Genomic DNA, 18,536 nt, shown 5'->3' on the forward strand with positions numbered 1-18,536 from the left:
GGTCTGCTTTTACCCTTACTGCGTCTAGGTTGGCCTGTTTCTTATTGACCAATTTTACTTTTTCTCTCTTCTAACTGAGGTGAATCCTAGCCCTCACTAACCTGTGATCACTGCACCTTTACCCTACCTAACACTTCTGAAACATCCTTCACTATGCTGAAATCGGCAGAAAGTATGAAATCAGTTTCATTTCTTGTTCACCATTAGGGCTTTTCCAGGTCCAATATTTCTTCCAACAGTTCCTGAAGAAGGTGTTCATTATTCGCAGCTTATTCCTTACCGCGAATTCTACCAACATCTCTACCCGAGTGTTCCTAGATACTTCTAACCTAACCGCTTCCTCTAACCTAACCTTGTCCATTGTATCTCCCCTTCCACTGCTCACTCTTCTGCTGCCACTTTAAATCTAAGATCTTGTAATAGTGCGCCGGTCCATTCGACTGCGGTCCCGTTCGGCTCGAGTTGGGTTGCTCTCAAAACGCTCTTGCACTCGCTGCGCCATCTGCGGATTTCTTAAGACGCACATAACCTGTGCCACTGGGTATGGGCCCGCTATTTATGTATGTCCGTATGTGCGTAAGGCCTCTAAGACCAAGCGCAACCTACGTTCGTGTCCTTGAAATATGGCGGCATGCACAATAACATCGTTCACATATTACTGAGCTAGAGTCACAGTCCACTTAAGGGGAAGCTTTAGCTCGGGCGCTCCAATCTAAATACGTGTAAAAGGAGAATTCGTTTTTCTCGGCAACCCCTGCACCAAATTTGGCGAGGTTTGTTGCATTTAAAGAAAAATTAAAATCCATAGTGACTGTTAGTTTTGAATTGTTGATTTAGGTCGTAAATTTTTTATTAAAAAGTGGCAAAAATTGGAAATTTTAATGACGAAACTATCAAGTTCGCAACGCTGTAACTCGGCAAGGAAAAATGATATCACAATTCTGAAAATTGCGTATAACAGTAAATCTAAAGCGGACAAAATCGATACGTTACGCATGAATATTAAAAAATTTAGTAATATGAAAATACAGCTTTTGCAGAACCCCTGTACACAACGTAACGAATTCACGCGATATAAAATGACATGTCAAATTTGTCCGCTTTGAATGTTCGACTAGATGCCATTTACAGAACCGCGTCATGTGTTCTTGATACAGAGCTATTAATTTATAAAATTCGTGCTTTTATTTCTTTTCGAACTTTCGAATTGTTGAAAATTTCTTTGACAAAATTCAGGCCCTAAATCTCAATTCCGCTTCCAGTATAGTCAATAAAATTTAACTTTCTCAAATGCAACAAATTTCATTAAAGTCGGTCCAGGGGTTATCTCAGAGAAACGTTTTTGCATTTTGCATGCATTTGAATAGGCCGCGACAGATTTGCGCCCGAACTAAAGCTTCATCTTAAGATGCCCAAATAAAGCTCTGTCCATAAGACGCTAGAACGCATCTGGGGCGTTCGACAGGCGGAAAGGCAGACGGTTGAATTGGTACAGACCGACAGGGTAGAGAAGGCGGTCTTCTCTGAGTCTTTCGTGTTCATTGGCATCTGCTAATAGCCAGACAGGAGACTTGGGAGACAGGAGACAGAACGCTTGTTTCTGTGCTCTATACATTTTTGGTGAACTCTTTGCCTTTCGGGGTGCCTCACCTCCCCGTCTTGCGACCATGGACGCAGAGCATGCCACAGGCCCGCCTGGCCAGAAGTCATCCCGGCTGTCAACCGCAAGGAAGCGAGTTGGCTCCCCCAGCGACACCGAGGACACCGAGCTGTACTCTATGTCGGAAGACGACTCATCCGACGACGGCTTCATACCCGTCCGGAGTAAGAGGGCGAAGAGAAAGATCGCCAACACAGCGCCGTCACCTCCTGCGAGCACTACGACTATGAAGTCAAGGCCTGCGCGCTGGCCACACGTCATCATCTTTATGCCGGAAGAACCGTCAAGCAACCTACGGTTGCTGAACAGGAAAGCCCTATCCATTTTTCTGGAACGTGCGGTGCCAGATCAAATTAAAGACATCAGAATAAACCCACGCAAGAATATACTCGCCATAGACGTGTACAACGCGAGTGCGCTTGGAACACTTAAAGAAATCACGGAGCTTGGCGGAATCAAAATGCGCCCCTTCATCCCGATCGACGACACATCGATAGCCGGTGTAATTTACGACATTGACATTGCCATACCCAATGAAGATTTACCTAGCCTCATCAAGCCGGCAAACGAGGGCACGATCATTACGCAAGTGCGCCGTCTTGGGGAATACGCGCTGCGTAAAAGTAATCTTCAAGGGGGATTGCATACCCTCCCACGTTAAAGTCGGACATTTTCGACATCCAGTTCGACCATTCATCCAGAAGCCGCTTCAATGCCATCAGTGCTTCAGGCTAGGACACGTAAAGGGCGTGTGTCCCAACTCGCTTCTGTGTCCCCGTTGCGCTGAACCTCATGCAGAAGTGACCTGCGGTGCCACAGTTCTGAAGTGCGCCAACTGTAGCGGCCCTCACGCAGCCTCGTCGAAAGACTGTCCCCGCATCAAGAGGGAGCGCGCGGTTCTGAAGCAAATGGCCAGAGACAATTCGGCCCACAGGGAGGCAGCCGAAGTAGTCCGGCGTCGGCGTCGACGTCGGCACCGTCGTACGTCTTCAAAGAAGGCGCATGAGCGAAGCGATAGTACCCGCTCCACTACGGTACCACCTAGTCGCGACGCGAAAGGGCCCACCACTTCCACGAGGGCATCAGATAAGACTCTTTCTTTAGAGGAATGGCCTACGCTACCGAGCCGCTCCCTTGCTAAGGAACCTCAGAAGGTCACGGCGCCACCGGAGCCTTCTCCGGCCATTGATGATTCACCTAAAACAGATCAAGTCATCTCGGTGCTACGTTCCCTCATGGAGGCCATCCGAACGATTTTAGTTGAGATGGGGACACCGTCTGCTCGAAGCGCACTTAAAGTGCTGGACGCCTTAAGCCCAGTGCTTGAATCCCTCAACTAGAAAGATGGCTACCCATACCCCATCCTTCCGAAAAGAAGTCAAGGCAGCGTCCGTCATGCAGTGGAACGCCAGAGGGCTAAAATCACGAATTTCAGATTTCCGTCAGTATGTGTACACCAATGTGTTTCCACTCATCGTCATTTGTGAGCCCAACTTGTCGAAACCAATCAGACTGTCAGGGTACGAATGTTTCATGTCATCAACAAATAGTGCATGCAGCAAAATCATCATTTTTGTTCGTCGGGAACTCACCTATGTTTTGCAACCGATTGCGCCCCACGACGACAATCAGTATATATGCGTCACAGTTAAAAAGAACAAACTCTTGTTTACTCTCATAGGCGTGTATATATCGCCTTCAAACAATTTCGACACTAGAAGATTAGCGGATATCTTGAGTGTTTGCCCCGCCCCATGGGTCATCATAGGAGATTTCAATGCACACCATCCAGCATGGGGAAGTACAAAGACAAATGCAAGAGGACGAAGATTATCAAGCATCGCCTACAACTATGGCCTTACTCTCTTGAACGATGGTAGCCCCACCTTTCTTCGAGGCGTGACATACGGCAGCTGCCTCGACCTTGCTTTTGTCTCCAACTCTCTCACCAGATATGTGAAGTGGTTTCCAGATATTGAGACACATGGGAGTGATCACATTCCCACCTATCTGAACATCAAAGGCTTGTCGTCTAGATCTGGCCCACGGAATACCATTCGGACGATTCAATGGGCCAACTTCAAATCTGATATGGAAGATGCCTGCAGCGAGGGCCTACCCTCTGGGTTAGAACAAACAATTAAAAATACGATGCGGAACGCCACTCGCATACTGACGATCTCTCACACGCGAAACGACTTCGACATAGAATTAGAGCGACTTCGCGCACTTCGTCGCCGGGCGGAACGTCGATATCGGCGTACAAGATCAATCCATGACCTTAGGGCAGCCAGGAGGATACAAAAGAAGATTCAGCGTCGAATGGATAGATTAGCGTCGGAACGTTGGGCAACGTTTTGCCAAACGCTCGACCCCCGCAAGCCGCTGTCTCACATTTGGAAAACGGTGCAAGGTCTGCGTTGCCTTCCGGAACAGCGTTTTCCATTCAAGGCACTCGCGCTTTTCCAAGGGCGGCAAGACATCGATGTCGCAGAAGACTTTTGTGCGCGAATGGCAGACCAAGCGACACGTCCAGATCCTCCAGCCCGAGATGATGTCCCCCATTCCCGAGATTGCCGCATGGACCTTCCTTTTACAATGGAGGAGCTCGAGGCGGCACTAGCTCTCTACAGGCGCTCATCATCTCCGGGTCCAGATGGTATATCATACCGAGCCTTGTGCTATCTCGGAGAATCCGCACGGATAGCACTATTGAGTCTCTACAACACCTCATGGCAGGAGGGAAATGTTCCTGACGAATGGAAAGTGAGCCGCCTGGCGCCAATCTTGAAGCAGGGCAAATCCCCGCTAGAGCTCACCTCTTACCGTCCGATAGCGTTGGCCAGCTGTGTAGGAAAGATAATGGAACGGATGATCCTTGGCCGCCTGGAATGGTACCTTGAACACTACAAGATTTATCCGAGTTCCATGGCTGGTTTCCGACGTGACCGCTCTTCCATCGACAATGTAGTTGATCTCGTTTCATATGTCCAGCACGAAAGGTCCCGTAAACGTTTATCTGCAGCTTTATTCTTAGATGTGAAAGGGGCATACGATAACGTATTACATGAGGCTATTCTCGACGCTCTTGCGACGGTTGGCCTAGGTGGCCGAGTATTTTTATGGATTGCAAGTTACCTATCTGCAAGATCATTCTATGTATTAACTGACGATGGCCCAACTACGCGACGCTATACCAGCAAGGGCGTTCCTCAAGGCGGTGCTCTCAGCCCGACGCTATTCAACCTCGCTCTTATTGGGCTTGCTGACCACTTGCCAACTACCACCAAAATTTCAGTATACGCAGACGACATCTGTCTCTGGACTTCGGCAGTCACAAGTCCTCAGATACGTGCACGGCTTCAGAGAGCGGCTACTTTGACAGCGAGCTACTTGTGTGAACAAGGTCTCAGTATATCGCCAGAAAAATGCGCCCTAGTGGCGTTTACTCGCAAACCAATGACGCCTTATGTCATCTCAATCAATGGGCGGACCATTTCCTATGTCAGAACCTACAGATTTCTTGGCATAATTATCGACCGAGACCTCTGTTGGAGCCCGCACGTGGCTTACATGAAACGACGCCTAACAGCAACCTCCCAGTTGTTTAAATACCTGACAGGAAAGACGTGGGGGATGTCAGTAGACGCAATGCTGAGACTCTACAGAGCTCTCTTTCTCGGTTTTTTAAGATACAGTCTACCTGTACTGAACAACACCTGCAAGACAAATATTCGTGTTCTGCAAGCAGCGAAAGCTCAAGCACTCAGAGTTTGTCTTGGTTTGCCGAGATGCACGTCAACTGAGGCAACTATTGCGATTGCTCGGGACCATCCAATGCAGACTCACATCACGGTGGAAACCCTGAGAACGCATATCAGACATTTGGCACGGGCCCCCTATCACCACCTTGCAACACTACCTTCAGACAGGCACCAAGCATCATTCTCAAAAACTATTGTCAAGTACAACGACAAACTTCCCTCGGGCTTCACCGCTGCATCTAAACCATCGATGCCCCCTTGGTGCCTTGTCAGCCCCACAGTCCATCTCAACGTGCCAGAAATCGGGAAAAAGTCTGAGCTGTCGTCGCCTGTGCTGAAACAACTGTCTCTGCTTCTTCTGCACGAGAGGTACGCAGACAGTGCACATATTCATACTGACGGTTCCACAAACATCCAGTGTTCGTCCGGTGCTGTAGTCGTCCCAGAAAGAGGTATTACCATCAGCTTTAGGACTGACCACCCAACGACATCTACATCTGCGGAACTAGCTGCTCTTCGAGCTGCACTTTGTTTTGTCAATCGGGAACCACCTCGACAATGGTCAATTTTCAGCGACTCAAAGGCAGCCCTACAATCTGTACTATCAGCTCTGCGTCGCGGGCAATTCGAACAGCTCGTATTCGATATTAGATGCCTACTCCATACATCACATGAGAAAGGACATCACGTGACGTTTCAGTGGCTGCCAAGTCACTGCGGCGTCATCGGAAATGAAGACGCCGATAAAGCCACTCGGACAGCTCTTGAAGACACACAGGAAGAGGCCATACCACTTTCACGGTCCGACGCAGCCAGCAGACTTCAAGTGCTTGCACGGGAGATCACGCTCTCTCTATGGTGCACACCAAGCAGCCAGACCAACCGCAGCAATGATCAACACGACCTGCCCTCCTTGATGCATCTCTGTATGCCAACCGGACTCCGCCGAAGTGAGGCCACCCTGCTTTATCGCTTATGGCTAGGGGTGGCCTTCACGAAATCTTACTCGTTTCGCATTGGAATGGCCGACAACGCTCTCTGCAATGCCTGTCTTTGTGAGGAGACGCTGGAACACATTCTGTGCGACTGTCCTGAATATAATGTTGAGAGACAGTCCGTGGCGTCCGTTCTAGCGCACCTTGACAATAGACCATTGTCAGTTGCAACCATTTTCACATATCGCCGACTGAAGACATCTCAGCTGAAGGCGACGAAGGGACTACTTCGGTTTATGAAGGATACGGGCTTGGACAAGCGGCTGTGACAGTGATGTCACGTACTGCACAAGAGTGACAGACTGTAACCAACGATGTGTGTGCCGTGTTATGTGCCCTCTATCTCTTCTGCCCCTCTTTCATCCCCCCATCCCGCTCCCATGTGTAGGGTAGCAAACCGGTTAGGCAAAACTGGTTAACCTCCCTGCCTTCCTTCTCCACTTTTTCCTTCCTTCCTTCCTTCCTAGTGTCGTGCGATAACAAGCCCCCCTTCAAAGGTATCGCAGAGGCGCAGTGAGGGGTACACATCTTCAAGTGGCGCTGTAATCCACGCTAGACCAAACTGTCCCGTCTTTCTTTTTTCACGAGTGCTGCCGGTGACGAACAAGGGCTAGACGACTCGAAGATGGCGCCTCGGTCAAGCATATTGCGCTAATGTTCTTGTATTGCTCAACGCTCGGACGGTGCCACACGGCGGAGTTGGTGGCTTGCGGGCCAACGACCTTCTGCGTCGACGCGGTGCTCGACCTATGTCGTACAGCCAATCTGGTCTGCCGATGGCGCAAGACAGAAACCGCATGCCCGAATCAATGCTTCTATACTTGTAGATTCGAGCTCAAGGTGGGAAAGCTGGCCCCGAAGTTAACATTTCCCCAAAGGGTGTTATTAGGCGGCGAGGTAACACGCGGTGTTTTCGCCGTCGATACAAGAGAAGCCACGATGGGAGCAACAAGATCTGAAGCTTTACCTATTGCCTTGACTTGAACAAGTATAATTGGTTGTGCGTTGGCATTCACGACAAAAATGTGTATCGTTCCTTTGTCACACGGAGTAGGCTCCGTGGTGATGCTGCCTCCTGAAATGGCGGTGAGCAAAAAAGTATCTCAAAGAGAACGTCCGCTGTAAGGACCTTTTCAAACTGGGCAGGCGCATCTGAACCAGGACATAGCAGGAGTGCGGTGCAGGCCTCTCTCGCTTGCAATACGTCTTGGTTGTTACTACTGTGAGCGTTCCGTCGTTTAACGGCAGGTACGAGTGTAGAGAGGAAGGAGGTAGCACTCTTGAAGCAAGTTAGGACAGCTGTTGCAGTACATGAAAAATAGCTTGGAACAGAGGCCTGGCAACACGGAGGAAGGAAACTAAGGACAGGCCCTGACGTCACTCTTTGTGAAGCAAAAGTGAAGCCGGAAGTTGGCGTTGCTCATGGCGATGCTCCGCCTTTTGTGCCACCCTCCTCTCTTGTTTACATCTTTCGCGAAACCACGCCGCGCTGCGCGTGGTTTCGCACGCGGAGCGCGCGCGCTCGCGCAACATCCGGCAGAGCACGGTGCAGGTAACACAGCGCAACAAGACACGGTGACTAACGCAAACCCGCCCACACAGCGCCTTTGCCACGGCACGAAACCTACCAGAGCAACACGTGTGCGCGCTCAAAAAATCAGAACAACGCCGCCATTGTGGCCCAAAAGGCGTGGCCATGCAGCAAAAAAAATAAAAAAGCAGCAAAAGAAATGAGAACCTATACGTCATTTCCGCCACACTTTTCTCCTAGCGCGCGGAGGGGGTAGGGCCTCTCCTTAGTTTCCTTCCTCCGTGCCTGGCAAGGTTGCAGGAACAGGCGTCTGGTGCGCATAGAAAAATTGACGGTAACTCCTAAGGAACTCGTAAGGATTCATAATGAATTCTTACCAACTAGCTCAGCTTTCTGTCGTTCTAAGCTCCTGCTTGCTTGCACCATCCACAGCCGAGTACAACCGGCCAGATGGGACTATCGGCCACAATAAAATCGATAGCAAGCAAAGAATAGCAGGCTCTCAGTAGAGGCTGGCTGGAGGAGCGGAAGCACGTCTTTGACTAATGAAAAGTTCAGGACATTCAGAGATGCTCCTGTGTCTACGAGCGCTTTGACGTTCCGATCGAGCAGGGTAATGTCGACGAAAACGTATGGTGCGTGAGGGTTCTCCACAGCACGCCAGAAAGGGTGACGCGAATGCAGTGCGACTGCTCCTGGTGGTGCAACTAGGCGATCCTCAGAAAATATAATGCTGGCAATATTTTTTTTATTAGAAAAAGGTAGGTAAAACATAAGGCAAAATGAGAAACAAGTAACAACAATGAAATACACTTCATACTCTCTGCAGTTCCCAGCACAGTGCAGGGTGTAAAGAAGTGTTAGGCAAGATAAACTGCAGTGACCATAGTTTAGTGATGTCTAGAATTTCTCTCAATTTGAAGAGAGAAAGACTAAAATTAGTTAAGAATAAATAAGCCAACCAAGATGCAGTAAGGGTAAAAGGGGATGAATTAAAGCTGGTGCTCGCAAACAAATATGCAACTTTAGAAAGGGAAGATGAAGATAGCGTAGAGGTATTGAATGAAACCGTAACTAGGCTGGTTTCAGAAGCAGCAGCTGAACTGAATAAAGAAAAGACAAAGCAGGAAAGTGTTCAACTTAAGAGATCAGATAGAATTAGCTGAACTGTCAAAACTGATCAACAAGGAGAAACAAATGTGAGGGTTTTATATGGTTCCAGGGACCAACTCAATACAGTTTCGTAAATACGGCAGTCCACTTGTGCAAGCAATATGAGGTATTATTGTTATTATGCTTCTTGGAATGTGGCAGAATAAAGTATATCTTTATTTTTCTCTCGTCTATCGGATACGTGTGGGTCCGTCGGTGCTCCTGTTTCTTCCTGTATTCACAGAAATGAAAGGCAGCATATCTGTTCAGAACCCTTTGCTTGCACAGCACTTACGCCTGAAAATGTTATCGGATAGTTTGCCTTTTGTGCCGTGAGCATGCTTGTTCGCACTCATTAGTCCTAGTTGGCTCAGGTTTGATAACGGCATCGTCAACACAGGCAGCCAGCAATCTCCAAGATACTCCAGAGTCCGATCGCACTAATGCGATAGTACGATATCACCAAAAAGTGGGTAACACACAAGGCTATGTTATGTATCGACTCGCTATGCTCGGCGATGTCTGCAGCTATTGCATGTGTTTTCTGAGCCTTGCACATTTTACGTGCAAGACTATAGTACTTTTAGATTGAGAAAGTATGAATATAATATGAACGTTGCTCGCTTCTCACGTAACAGAGATTATTTATTTATTTATTTATGTTTATTATTGTGCACGCAATAAAACGCACATTGAAAGTTTAAATCTTAGACTGATAGAATTTCTTTATTTGTTTTTTTAGGATAGCTTAAATTTAATTTGGTGGGCACAATATGACAGGAATGGTCGGAGCAACAACATCAGAGTGTAGTGTCAACCTTGGAACACCAGCGGTGCCTATAGCGTACTTCACATAACATTTCATACTTTTCTTTGTTGCGTTGAACTGAAGGTTGAACTAAAACCTGAAAAGAAGAGAGGTTGGATATTGGCAGGGTAGTAGCAAAATACCCGTGTTTTTCGTTTTTTTTCTTTTTTGCAGCGGAGAGCTTACTTGACTGAGAGTCCAATCATACAGTGATAACACAGAAAATGCTGTGGAACATTTTTTTATCAGAATTTTCCGATCTGCATTGAGGATGTAGTAAGGCTCAAGTAACAGGCCGGAAAAAACAGTGATATGGGAGCGTGATAGCCATTATACGCCGGCATTGGTGGGTCGCAGACGACAAGTGTGACTCTAGGTGTAAGAAAGTAATACTTTGTTTATCAACGGATGTTCCTGAGGCTCACGCTTTATGAAGCTTTGAGTTATTCTTACAATAATTGGTGACGTCCGAGTCTACGCCCCAGCGACGGCTTCCTCCAGGTAACACAGACTGATCTCGAATGCTTTTGCTGGCTTCATGCGCCAGGCATATTTTCTTTTTTTTTTCAGTCAAGCCAAGCTAAGTGGTAAGATGCGCCAGCAGTGCTAGTATTACAGTGCTGGCACCCATTCTCGACACAATTTGTCGATGGCATTTTGTATCTCACAGAGACCATAGAACTCGGAGTACTAACTCGCAAACTCGCGCGCATACAGCAGCCCTCATGTGCGCCGCGATGCATTGAACAGCTCTGCCGCTCCGCTCTTTACCACGAAGGCGCTGGTTAGCGTGAAATTTTTTGACTTCGTGATACGCACAGCACAAAATGCAAAGGCGTAAAAATATACGAACTGCAATCTTAAACAATGAATATGCGGCACTTAATAACAGCCGACTTAGGTACAGTAACGTCATATACTGCATCCTAAGTACCATGATTTTACCGCCATCTAAACAGGTTGGCAGTCTAGTTGGTTTGAATCCATGATAGAATGTCTAAGCGCGACTGAACGAGGACGTAGAAAGAAACAGACACAGAGACAGCGCTCTGTGTGATTGGACCACAGACCGCCAGGCCGTGCCACGACAGTTTGAGACAGGCTTTAAGACAATTTCATTGGCAATTTAAAAAAAAAAAATTATAATTCCTACTTAAATCGTGAACAGAATGCTGGATTCTATCCCTATAAGTCATGCACATTTCCTTTCCATCAGCGTCTCGAAACACATTCTGGCCAATTGTCAGTCCATTTAATAAAGATGAAGAAATAAGAACAAGAAAGATTAGCTAGAAGTGGTTTTAGCAAGGAAGCCTTCCGTAAGGCGCTTAAGTCCGAAATGGCTGGGTAAACATTGCAGTCGCTGTCGTGGTGTGTGGACATAATGTAAGTAGAAAGAACAAATCGACAGAAAAGAGCGCGATGGTGTGTTGGGTTGCTTGCTATATTCTGAAATCTCGCAACGCAAATGTAAACGGAGTTTATGCGCGCAATTTCCGGCAGCAAAATGAACAGCGAGTTACTGCTTCTTCTGTCCATTTGTTCTTCTTATTTGCCTTTTGTATTACACACTGACAGCTACGCACCCAACTAGCCCAGCATCCCACTTTGGTAAGCTACATTCCACTCACTGCGTGTAACAGTATTGGTGAACAAGACCGATTAATGCAAGTTCAGTTCGACCGAGCTATCTTTGGAAGATGCCGTACTAACAAGGCCCTATAGCTACCCTCATCAACTTCAACAATATTTTTTTTTTCTGAAATTGGAAAGTTGTCAAAACTTCCGTGTCGAGTAGCAGCACTTCTAGTTTCGTTTTCATCATGTGTCGACCGCAGCGCTGGGTTCCTGGAGCGGCAGCAAGGCAAAACTGTTGCGCGGAAGTCACGTGGCCTTCGCCCAGCTGCGTCTGCCGGTCTGCCGTGTCTCGGCCGGTGATGGTCGTGGTGGCTAGTGTGGCGCCGGAAAGGTAGGAAAAATTGCTCCCGTCTCGGCTGGCCGGCTCCGCCCGCCGCTGCTTTCGGCTCGCAAATGACCGACGCCGACTACACGCCGGTGCCCACGTTTGAAAGCGGCGACGACCGCAAGGCTGGAGCACTCTTGAAGACGTGAGTGTTCTGCCGTGTTTTGTCTGCATGTCTGCCGTGTTTTGTCTGCAACCAAACTTGAGCTTGACAACGCTAGTTGTACGACTCGGGAGTCGACCACATTATTTTGCCACGCTTGGCGAGTACGGATTTTCCTGCTTACTATGGAGGAGATTGTAATGGGGCTTAAGTGGCACTTTGATGCTCTTACCTTTGGTGTTATGTTGCAGAGCTTGATATTTCTTGGACAGGTACAGGACAGGTGGGGGTAAGCTAGGCACGACGGGCGGATGCGAAGTGCACGTTTTTTCGCAGCTCGTCAATGTCGTATGGCAGTGTGAAAATGCAGACGCCCGTTTCTCAATAGTCGAAAGCCGTCGTCAGGGTATTTTGTACCGCGTACTCCGTACCGCTCTGCTGTGTTTCTGTTGGCGGTAGCTAAACCTTCGATAAACAAGCTCAAGTGGACAGTGCGAAGTTTTGTGGGTATGCGCCACGAGGTCTCTGATAGCGGTTTCGGCTCGCTGGCTGACGCACTATTGTTGAGCTCGAAACACGTGCTTTTGTTCCGCTGTGATCGGAGTATTTTGGCGCCGAATGACGTAGCCTCCGCGTTCGAGGAACGCCCACCGCAAATTTTCTCAACACGAGCGTATGCGTCGAAATGCGCGGCGCGAAGCTGCGTCACGTTTCGCTATGCGCATTGAAAAGCTTCGCTAAGCGGTTCACGCCCTCGGCAAATTGTGCGCGATGAGATGGGAAGCAGTGTCCGCTTTAAATCTAACATCGAGGGGACTGCGCTTTTCCTTGCTGGGGCTTGACTTATCCCAAGCTTGAACTGTCATCGTTGAAGAAAATTTGCGCCTGCTTCTGGTAGTTGAACGGACGTTTAATGCTGTTGTACGAGTAAGATCGAGCTTGAAGGGCCTACTGAAGGCTAATTGTCGAGCGAGCGATTTCCATAAAACTTTGCAGAACTCTCCTGAAGCAGAATAAATTTGGCTCTTTTCTGACGCAGCCGCCGTGTCGACTATACCTATTGTACCAGTGCTGCCCTGAGTAGGCCAACGGACTATGCTTCAAATAGCAATTAAACAGTCATCGCGGGAGTGCTTGGAGAAGGTCCTTATTTTTCTTCGTGCATTGTTCTTGCCGTCGTCATTTCTAGCGATGTGCGTCGTGCCTCAGTCAGCTTAATTATACTACGGCGATCTTTTTCTCCGGCTCCGTTAGATTCTCAAGATAAGGTTCGCACGTTTGTCTTTCCTTGAACGGTGGGGACTACGGCAGTGATGCGCTTTGCGTGCGTGTGTGTGTGTGTGTGTGCGTGTGTGCGTGTGCGTGCGTGCGTGCGTGCGTGGCGCTACTTGAAGACTGAACAGGTCTGCGTTAAATGTTTGCACACCCCACTGGTAGCGCTCTCAGCGTGATCGCATTGCAAAAGTGAGGCATTCGTTGACATTTCAGCAATAAAGTGCTAACTTGGGCCGGTTGGCAAACGTCTGAAAAAAAAAAATAGTGACAACACAAAGACGTGCAGACTAAGTGATTAGTCTGTTTCAGTCTGCACTTCTCTTTCTTTGCGCTCGTACTCGTTTCTTCAGTACGTTTAGTGCGCGTGAAAAAAAAAAAAAAAAAGAAAATGTGGCGATTTAGCGGAAAGCTTAGCGGTAAGCGGTGAAAATCTAGCGGTAAAGAGGAATACGTCAGCGTTACGTCGCATCTCTGAGGTGCCAGATCCATGGTTTAAACCGGGTTCACTACTTTGCAAAGTGCTCAGGAGCTCACTTGACACACGTCCTACCTCTTAGGAGCGAAGTGCAGCTTATGATGGTACGGAGAAGACCGTCAATCCCACCATCTATATATATGTATGTATATATATATATATATATATATATATATATCTGTATAAAGACGCACACACCTCTGCCACATGACCGGCTTCCCATACTTCATACTTTTTTTTAAATTCAACTTTGACGCTCCTAATGCTACCGCATTAAAAGTATCGAAGTGCTCGTGACAGGTCACACCGCCGATCCCTGTGACAACACCTAATGCGCATTCTTGGAAACAGTCATGCAGCGCGAAATTAGAGGATGCAGTTGTGGGCACATACGCAGCGCAAATGGCACGGTCTCCCGTATTGTTCCCATTGTTGTTCGCGGTGTACAAGTTTTGTTCCTCAAATATCACAATAACCAGGTCAAGCTACAGGTCACCTGCAACATGCTTCGTGCTACGAAGAACAAGCGCTCTCCCCGTCTGAGGCTTCGGCATTTCTTGATGGGGGCCGGCCTGCGACACTTGCGCTCGTGCGTGCGTGGCTTTGACGCTCTTGACAGCCTCGACATTGCTGTGTCCCTTGCGATGCTACGCCTCGTGTCACCACCACGGCTGGCTGGATGTACGTTGTTGGCCTCTACGCCCAATCCTACGGTGAGGGGAAGTGTGACCACCTTGGTCTTCCCCCCCGCCGAGTATCTATGAAAGTTCCGGATAGGGTGGCATCGATCACTGTGAGTGGCGACTGAGCTTGCCGGGACAAAGGTTCGCTCCAGGTTTTAATTCGAGATTCAGAGTGAAATACGCGCTACAATTGGGAGGCTCTATAGAAACGGATCTTGAACAACGCTCGAGCTGCAGCAACCCACAGTACAACCCGTACTTCGTTGTCGAATAGTATGTTTTCTTTTTCTGCGCAACGCCTCAGTGGAGGGCATTCTCGCTTTTCAGTCGACAAAAGGAATGGAATGTGGAGCTTGTTTATCAGAGCTCAGCCAGTGTGAAATTTCCTAACGTGAGACTTTGCATTTATTGTAGGCCTGTTTTTCAAGCTGCGATTGACCAAGATAAGTCTATATACGGCATGAAAAAAAAAAAAAATGACATGGTGGAAGGAAGAAAATTGAGGCTTAACCAGGCAAGTATTCAGTCTTTTCGTGGCCACGGGTGCACTAAAATAAAGCAGCAGATGAATCTACTCGGTATATAGCCCAAGATGACCAGCTGTATGTCGAGCTGTTATCGCATTTGTTTTGTTATGCGAACGACAATAAAGAACACCTCAGAAATGGGAAATATCGAAATTCTTTCATGCGATGTGCGGTGCGAGATAAATTTTGCAAAGGACGTTACACTTGTGACGGTCGCGTCGATTCCAGTAGCCACGTTGCTGACCTGTGAAAGTCTGCAGGACCTCCTCGAAAAGTTGCGCGCATGCTTGTGACGCGCAGCGGTGTGGCCGAACGACTTCGGAGCGCGCCCGTGCCCGTCGCTTTTTACGCTCCTTTGTTCCTCGACGGCCGCGGGGCAGTGCGCGCCTTTCTTTAGCATCATTCTTGTTAATAGCGGTGCCGCGTTTGTATGGGGTGCGCTGGGTTACACCGAGTCTTTGAAGACTGAGAAACCGGCGAATATTTGGCACGCGGTGTGGCTGACCGACTATATATGGAGAAAATACGAGGCTGGCCAAGTGCAGTTAATTTAGTCCATTCCTTTCCACATTACTGCCCTGGTAAACAGCAGGTGACTGTGTTCATAAGCAGTGCTGTTAGATTCGTGCCCTTGCTAAAGAGACCGTGTCGTCTTATGGGGGTGCGTCCCGACTTAACAACATGTATGTAAGAAACGAGATCCGGCTGTGGACGTATAAGACGTTTCAACTTCTAAACAACCGATGTTCTCGATATATGCCTGTTTTGTATAGCAGTTTGCATGGATATGTTTCGGTTGTTTGTCACGTTTGTTTGTTGCCAATAAAATTTTGGCAATAGGCAGTGTTGTAGGATGATCGCTGTCTAGAAGGTGGACGTGCGAAAAAAAGTTAGACGTATATGTCACGAATTAGTAGTTCGTGCACAACCACACCTGTATTTTATAACGTACCTACACTCGGAAATAAGCGACTACCGCCATTCCTGAAAAAAAAAAGTCCATGTGCTCGAACAGCGTCTACTCTAGCGCACTGGTCTAGTATATAGCAATTCCTCGTCACCTAGGCCTTAATTTTCTCCAATCGGAGGCTGTCGCAGCGTTTCTCTTGGCAACGAAAATAAATAATTAACATACATAATAGAACAGCCTGACGAGAAAAACAAATTGAAAGGGAAGACGCATTTATGCGCATTATCGAAATATGGCTGTCATTCAAGAGCAGTGGAGGAATACTGTAGATGCAGAGAAGTGGGCCTGATGCATCGCAGGAATTGGTCTTCAACAAGCTCAGAAGATGCCAAGCTTTTCGGTAGTTGGATAGATTACGAATGAGGCCAATTAATAATGTAGAGGCGTAAAGCAGCGGAGCATTAGTAAAATCACTGTGAAAAATATCTTATCATGACAAGCGAATCCCAGATAGCTGGCGATAAAGAACGAATTTAATTTTTAATGTAAGAGTAGATAGAATTTGCCGACATTAAATCCTACCGACCAAGTAGAGTATCGTCAATGGTATACAGCGAGGCTAAGGTTAACACACGCCTGAAATCGAACTTGCAAGCTCGTGGTCAGGACATGAGACATTTGGATAACTGCAGAATAGTTTTACAGTGGGCAGACTCATAAGCGATAATTTATCAGTCTCCAGAAATAAAAAAAAATAACGTACAGCGCGAAGGACAAGGACTGCGAGAGACATGTCTCTCGCCGTCCTTGTCCTTCGCGCTGTACGTTATTTTCGATCATGAATTACCAACTAGCCCAAGCAACCACCCTAGTCCAGAAATAAACATTTGTATAGTTGACTTTCTTGGCCATCAGCAGTGTGTAAACACTAAAGTTTTGTGGAATTCCTGGGGATGAATGTATGGGGGAAGACAACATAACGCTACTAGAGGAAACATACAATACACGGGAAGGGCTAACGGCGCGACAGTTCACGTTCAGAAAGTTATGCTCCAGGGCTGCCTGTTATGGCGTCTGCTCGTTATGATGTACACCCGCGGTGAAACGTAGGCGGACCACATGCAACTGTGGCGAAAAAAACTTAATTTCTTTGCAACTACACTGACAATCTGGAACTGACGAGGACACTGTGATGTTTGCAATATCAAGTCTGAACCGCAGTATTCCGCACACTTCTGGCCGCGAGTGCACATGATGGCGTAGAAAGGAGGCCAAACTTAGATAAATTAGGTTAGGGTACAGTCTCGTATTACAAAGACGTGTGGAGGTTTTACGTACGCACGTGGTTTTGTTTGTGGACGGTCAAAAATATTCGGCTTACGGCGGATACTTGCGCCGAAGACGGCGGCGCCCTGTAGAATTCATGTTCAGTGGCGGTTGACGGGAAGGTCGCGAAGGCGTGCGACCGCCCTCAGTGTGGATCAGCGCCGATGGCTGTCCAGCGAGCGCTACAAGTCGTAGGTTCGTTTCCAGGCTTTAAAGCGAGAAGTGCCCCTACGCCGAAGTTTCGGCGCACTCGCAGCAACCCCGTATCTCGAAGGGCTGTGAGGGCCCCTATTGTTTTCCCCCCAAGATGTTCTCTGCGGGGGCGGCCTGAGCGTCGTGCGGTTCAGCGGCCGATACGGCGCGACGATTGACACGCGAGCATGGCGAGGTCCCGCGCTTTCTTTTCGTCCTTTGCAATTAGCGTGGCAGGTAAGGCACCAGGGCAACCAGTAGGCAAGCTCTCCCAAGTAACAAAGGACCTAATAAACGACAAAGCATGAAAGTGTTTAACTCTGGAGATCCTATAGAACTCCCTGAACTGTGAAAGCCGGTAAGTGGTATTCGAAATTAAAACGTCGGGAAGATTGAAGAAGCAGTAAAAATAGGCGGAACATGAAATCAGTGAAAAGGAAACTAGGCATAGGAAAGAGCAAGATGTATGCAGTGAAGGATAAGCGAGGTAATGCAATAAGCGATTTCGATGCTATAGTAAAGGCAGCAGAAAACTTCTATACAGACATGTACAGCACCCAGAGCAGCCACACAACCTTGATCGGAAGTCCTGACGAACAGTATTCAGAAGTGTCCCTTGTAACCAGTGATGAGGTTAGAAGGGCTTCGCAAGACGTGCCCAGAGGAAAAGCGGCAGAAGATGGAATAACAGTCGATTTAATGGAAGGTAGAAGGAATGTTGTACTTGCAAAGCTTGCTAGCCTTTATACGCAATGCCTCACGACGTCGAGTGTTCCAGAGAGCTGCAAGAATGCCAGCATTACACTAATCCATAAGAAGGGAGACGTTAAAAAATTCCATTATAGGCCCATTAGCTTGCTTTCAGTATTGCGCAAGATATTCAGGGCAAATGCTAATAGAATCAGTGCAACAATTCAATAACAAAGAGAACAGGCTGGCTCCAGGAAGGGGTATTCTACGATGGATCACATCCATGCCCTCGATTAGGCAATGTATAAATCTGCAGAATACAAAAAAGCACTCTATGACTTTAATATATTACGGAAGTGGGTTCGGTTCAGTAGAGGTACCAGAAGTCATGGAGGCATTGAGTAATTAAGGTGTACAGGAAGCATACGTGAATACCTTAGCGAATTTTGATAAAGGCTCCACAGCTACCTTAATTCTCTGCC

At 47.8% G+C, this 18,536-nt stretch overlaps 1 protein-coding gene and 1 long non-coding RNA gene across 2 annotated transcripts in view; one reads left to right on the plus strand and one right to left on the minus strand.

Annotated features, from left to right (window-relative positions):
- The window catches only part of LOC126520905 (uncharacterized), a 104,965-nt gene that overhangs the window by 42,973 nt on the left and 43,456 nt on the right, over positions 1-18,536 (minus strand). The window lies entirely within an intron of this gene.
- The window catches only part of LOC126520771 (scoloptoxin SSD14-like), a 113,333-nt gene that overhangs the window by 6,978 nt on the left and 87,819 nt on the right, over positions 1-18,536 (plus strand). The window contains exon 2 of the mRNA XM_055065601.2: positions 11,749-12,018. Within this exon, the coding sequence (XP_054921576.1) occupies positions 11,942-12,018 (77 nt within the window). The 5' untranslated portion in view covers positions 11,749-11,941. The remainder of the gene's footprint in view (positions 1-11,748; positions 12,019-18,536) is intronic.

Source organism: Dermacentor andersoni, chromosome 3, assembly GCF_023375885.2.
Source record: "Dermacentor andersoni chromosome 3, qqDerAnde1_hic_scaffold, whole genome shotgun sequence".
In the NCBI taxonomy this organism is placed as follows: Eukaryota; Metazoa; Arthropoda; class Arachnida; order Ixodida; family Ixodidae; genus Dermacentor; species Dermacentor andersoni.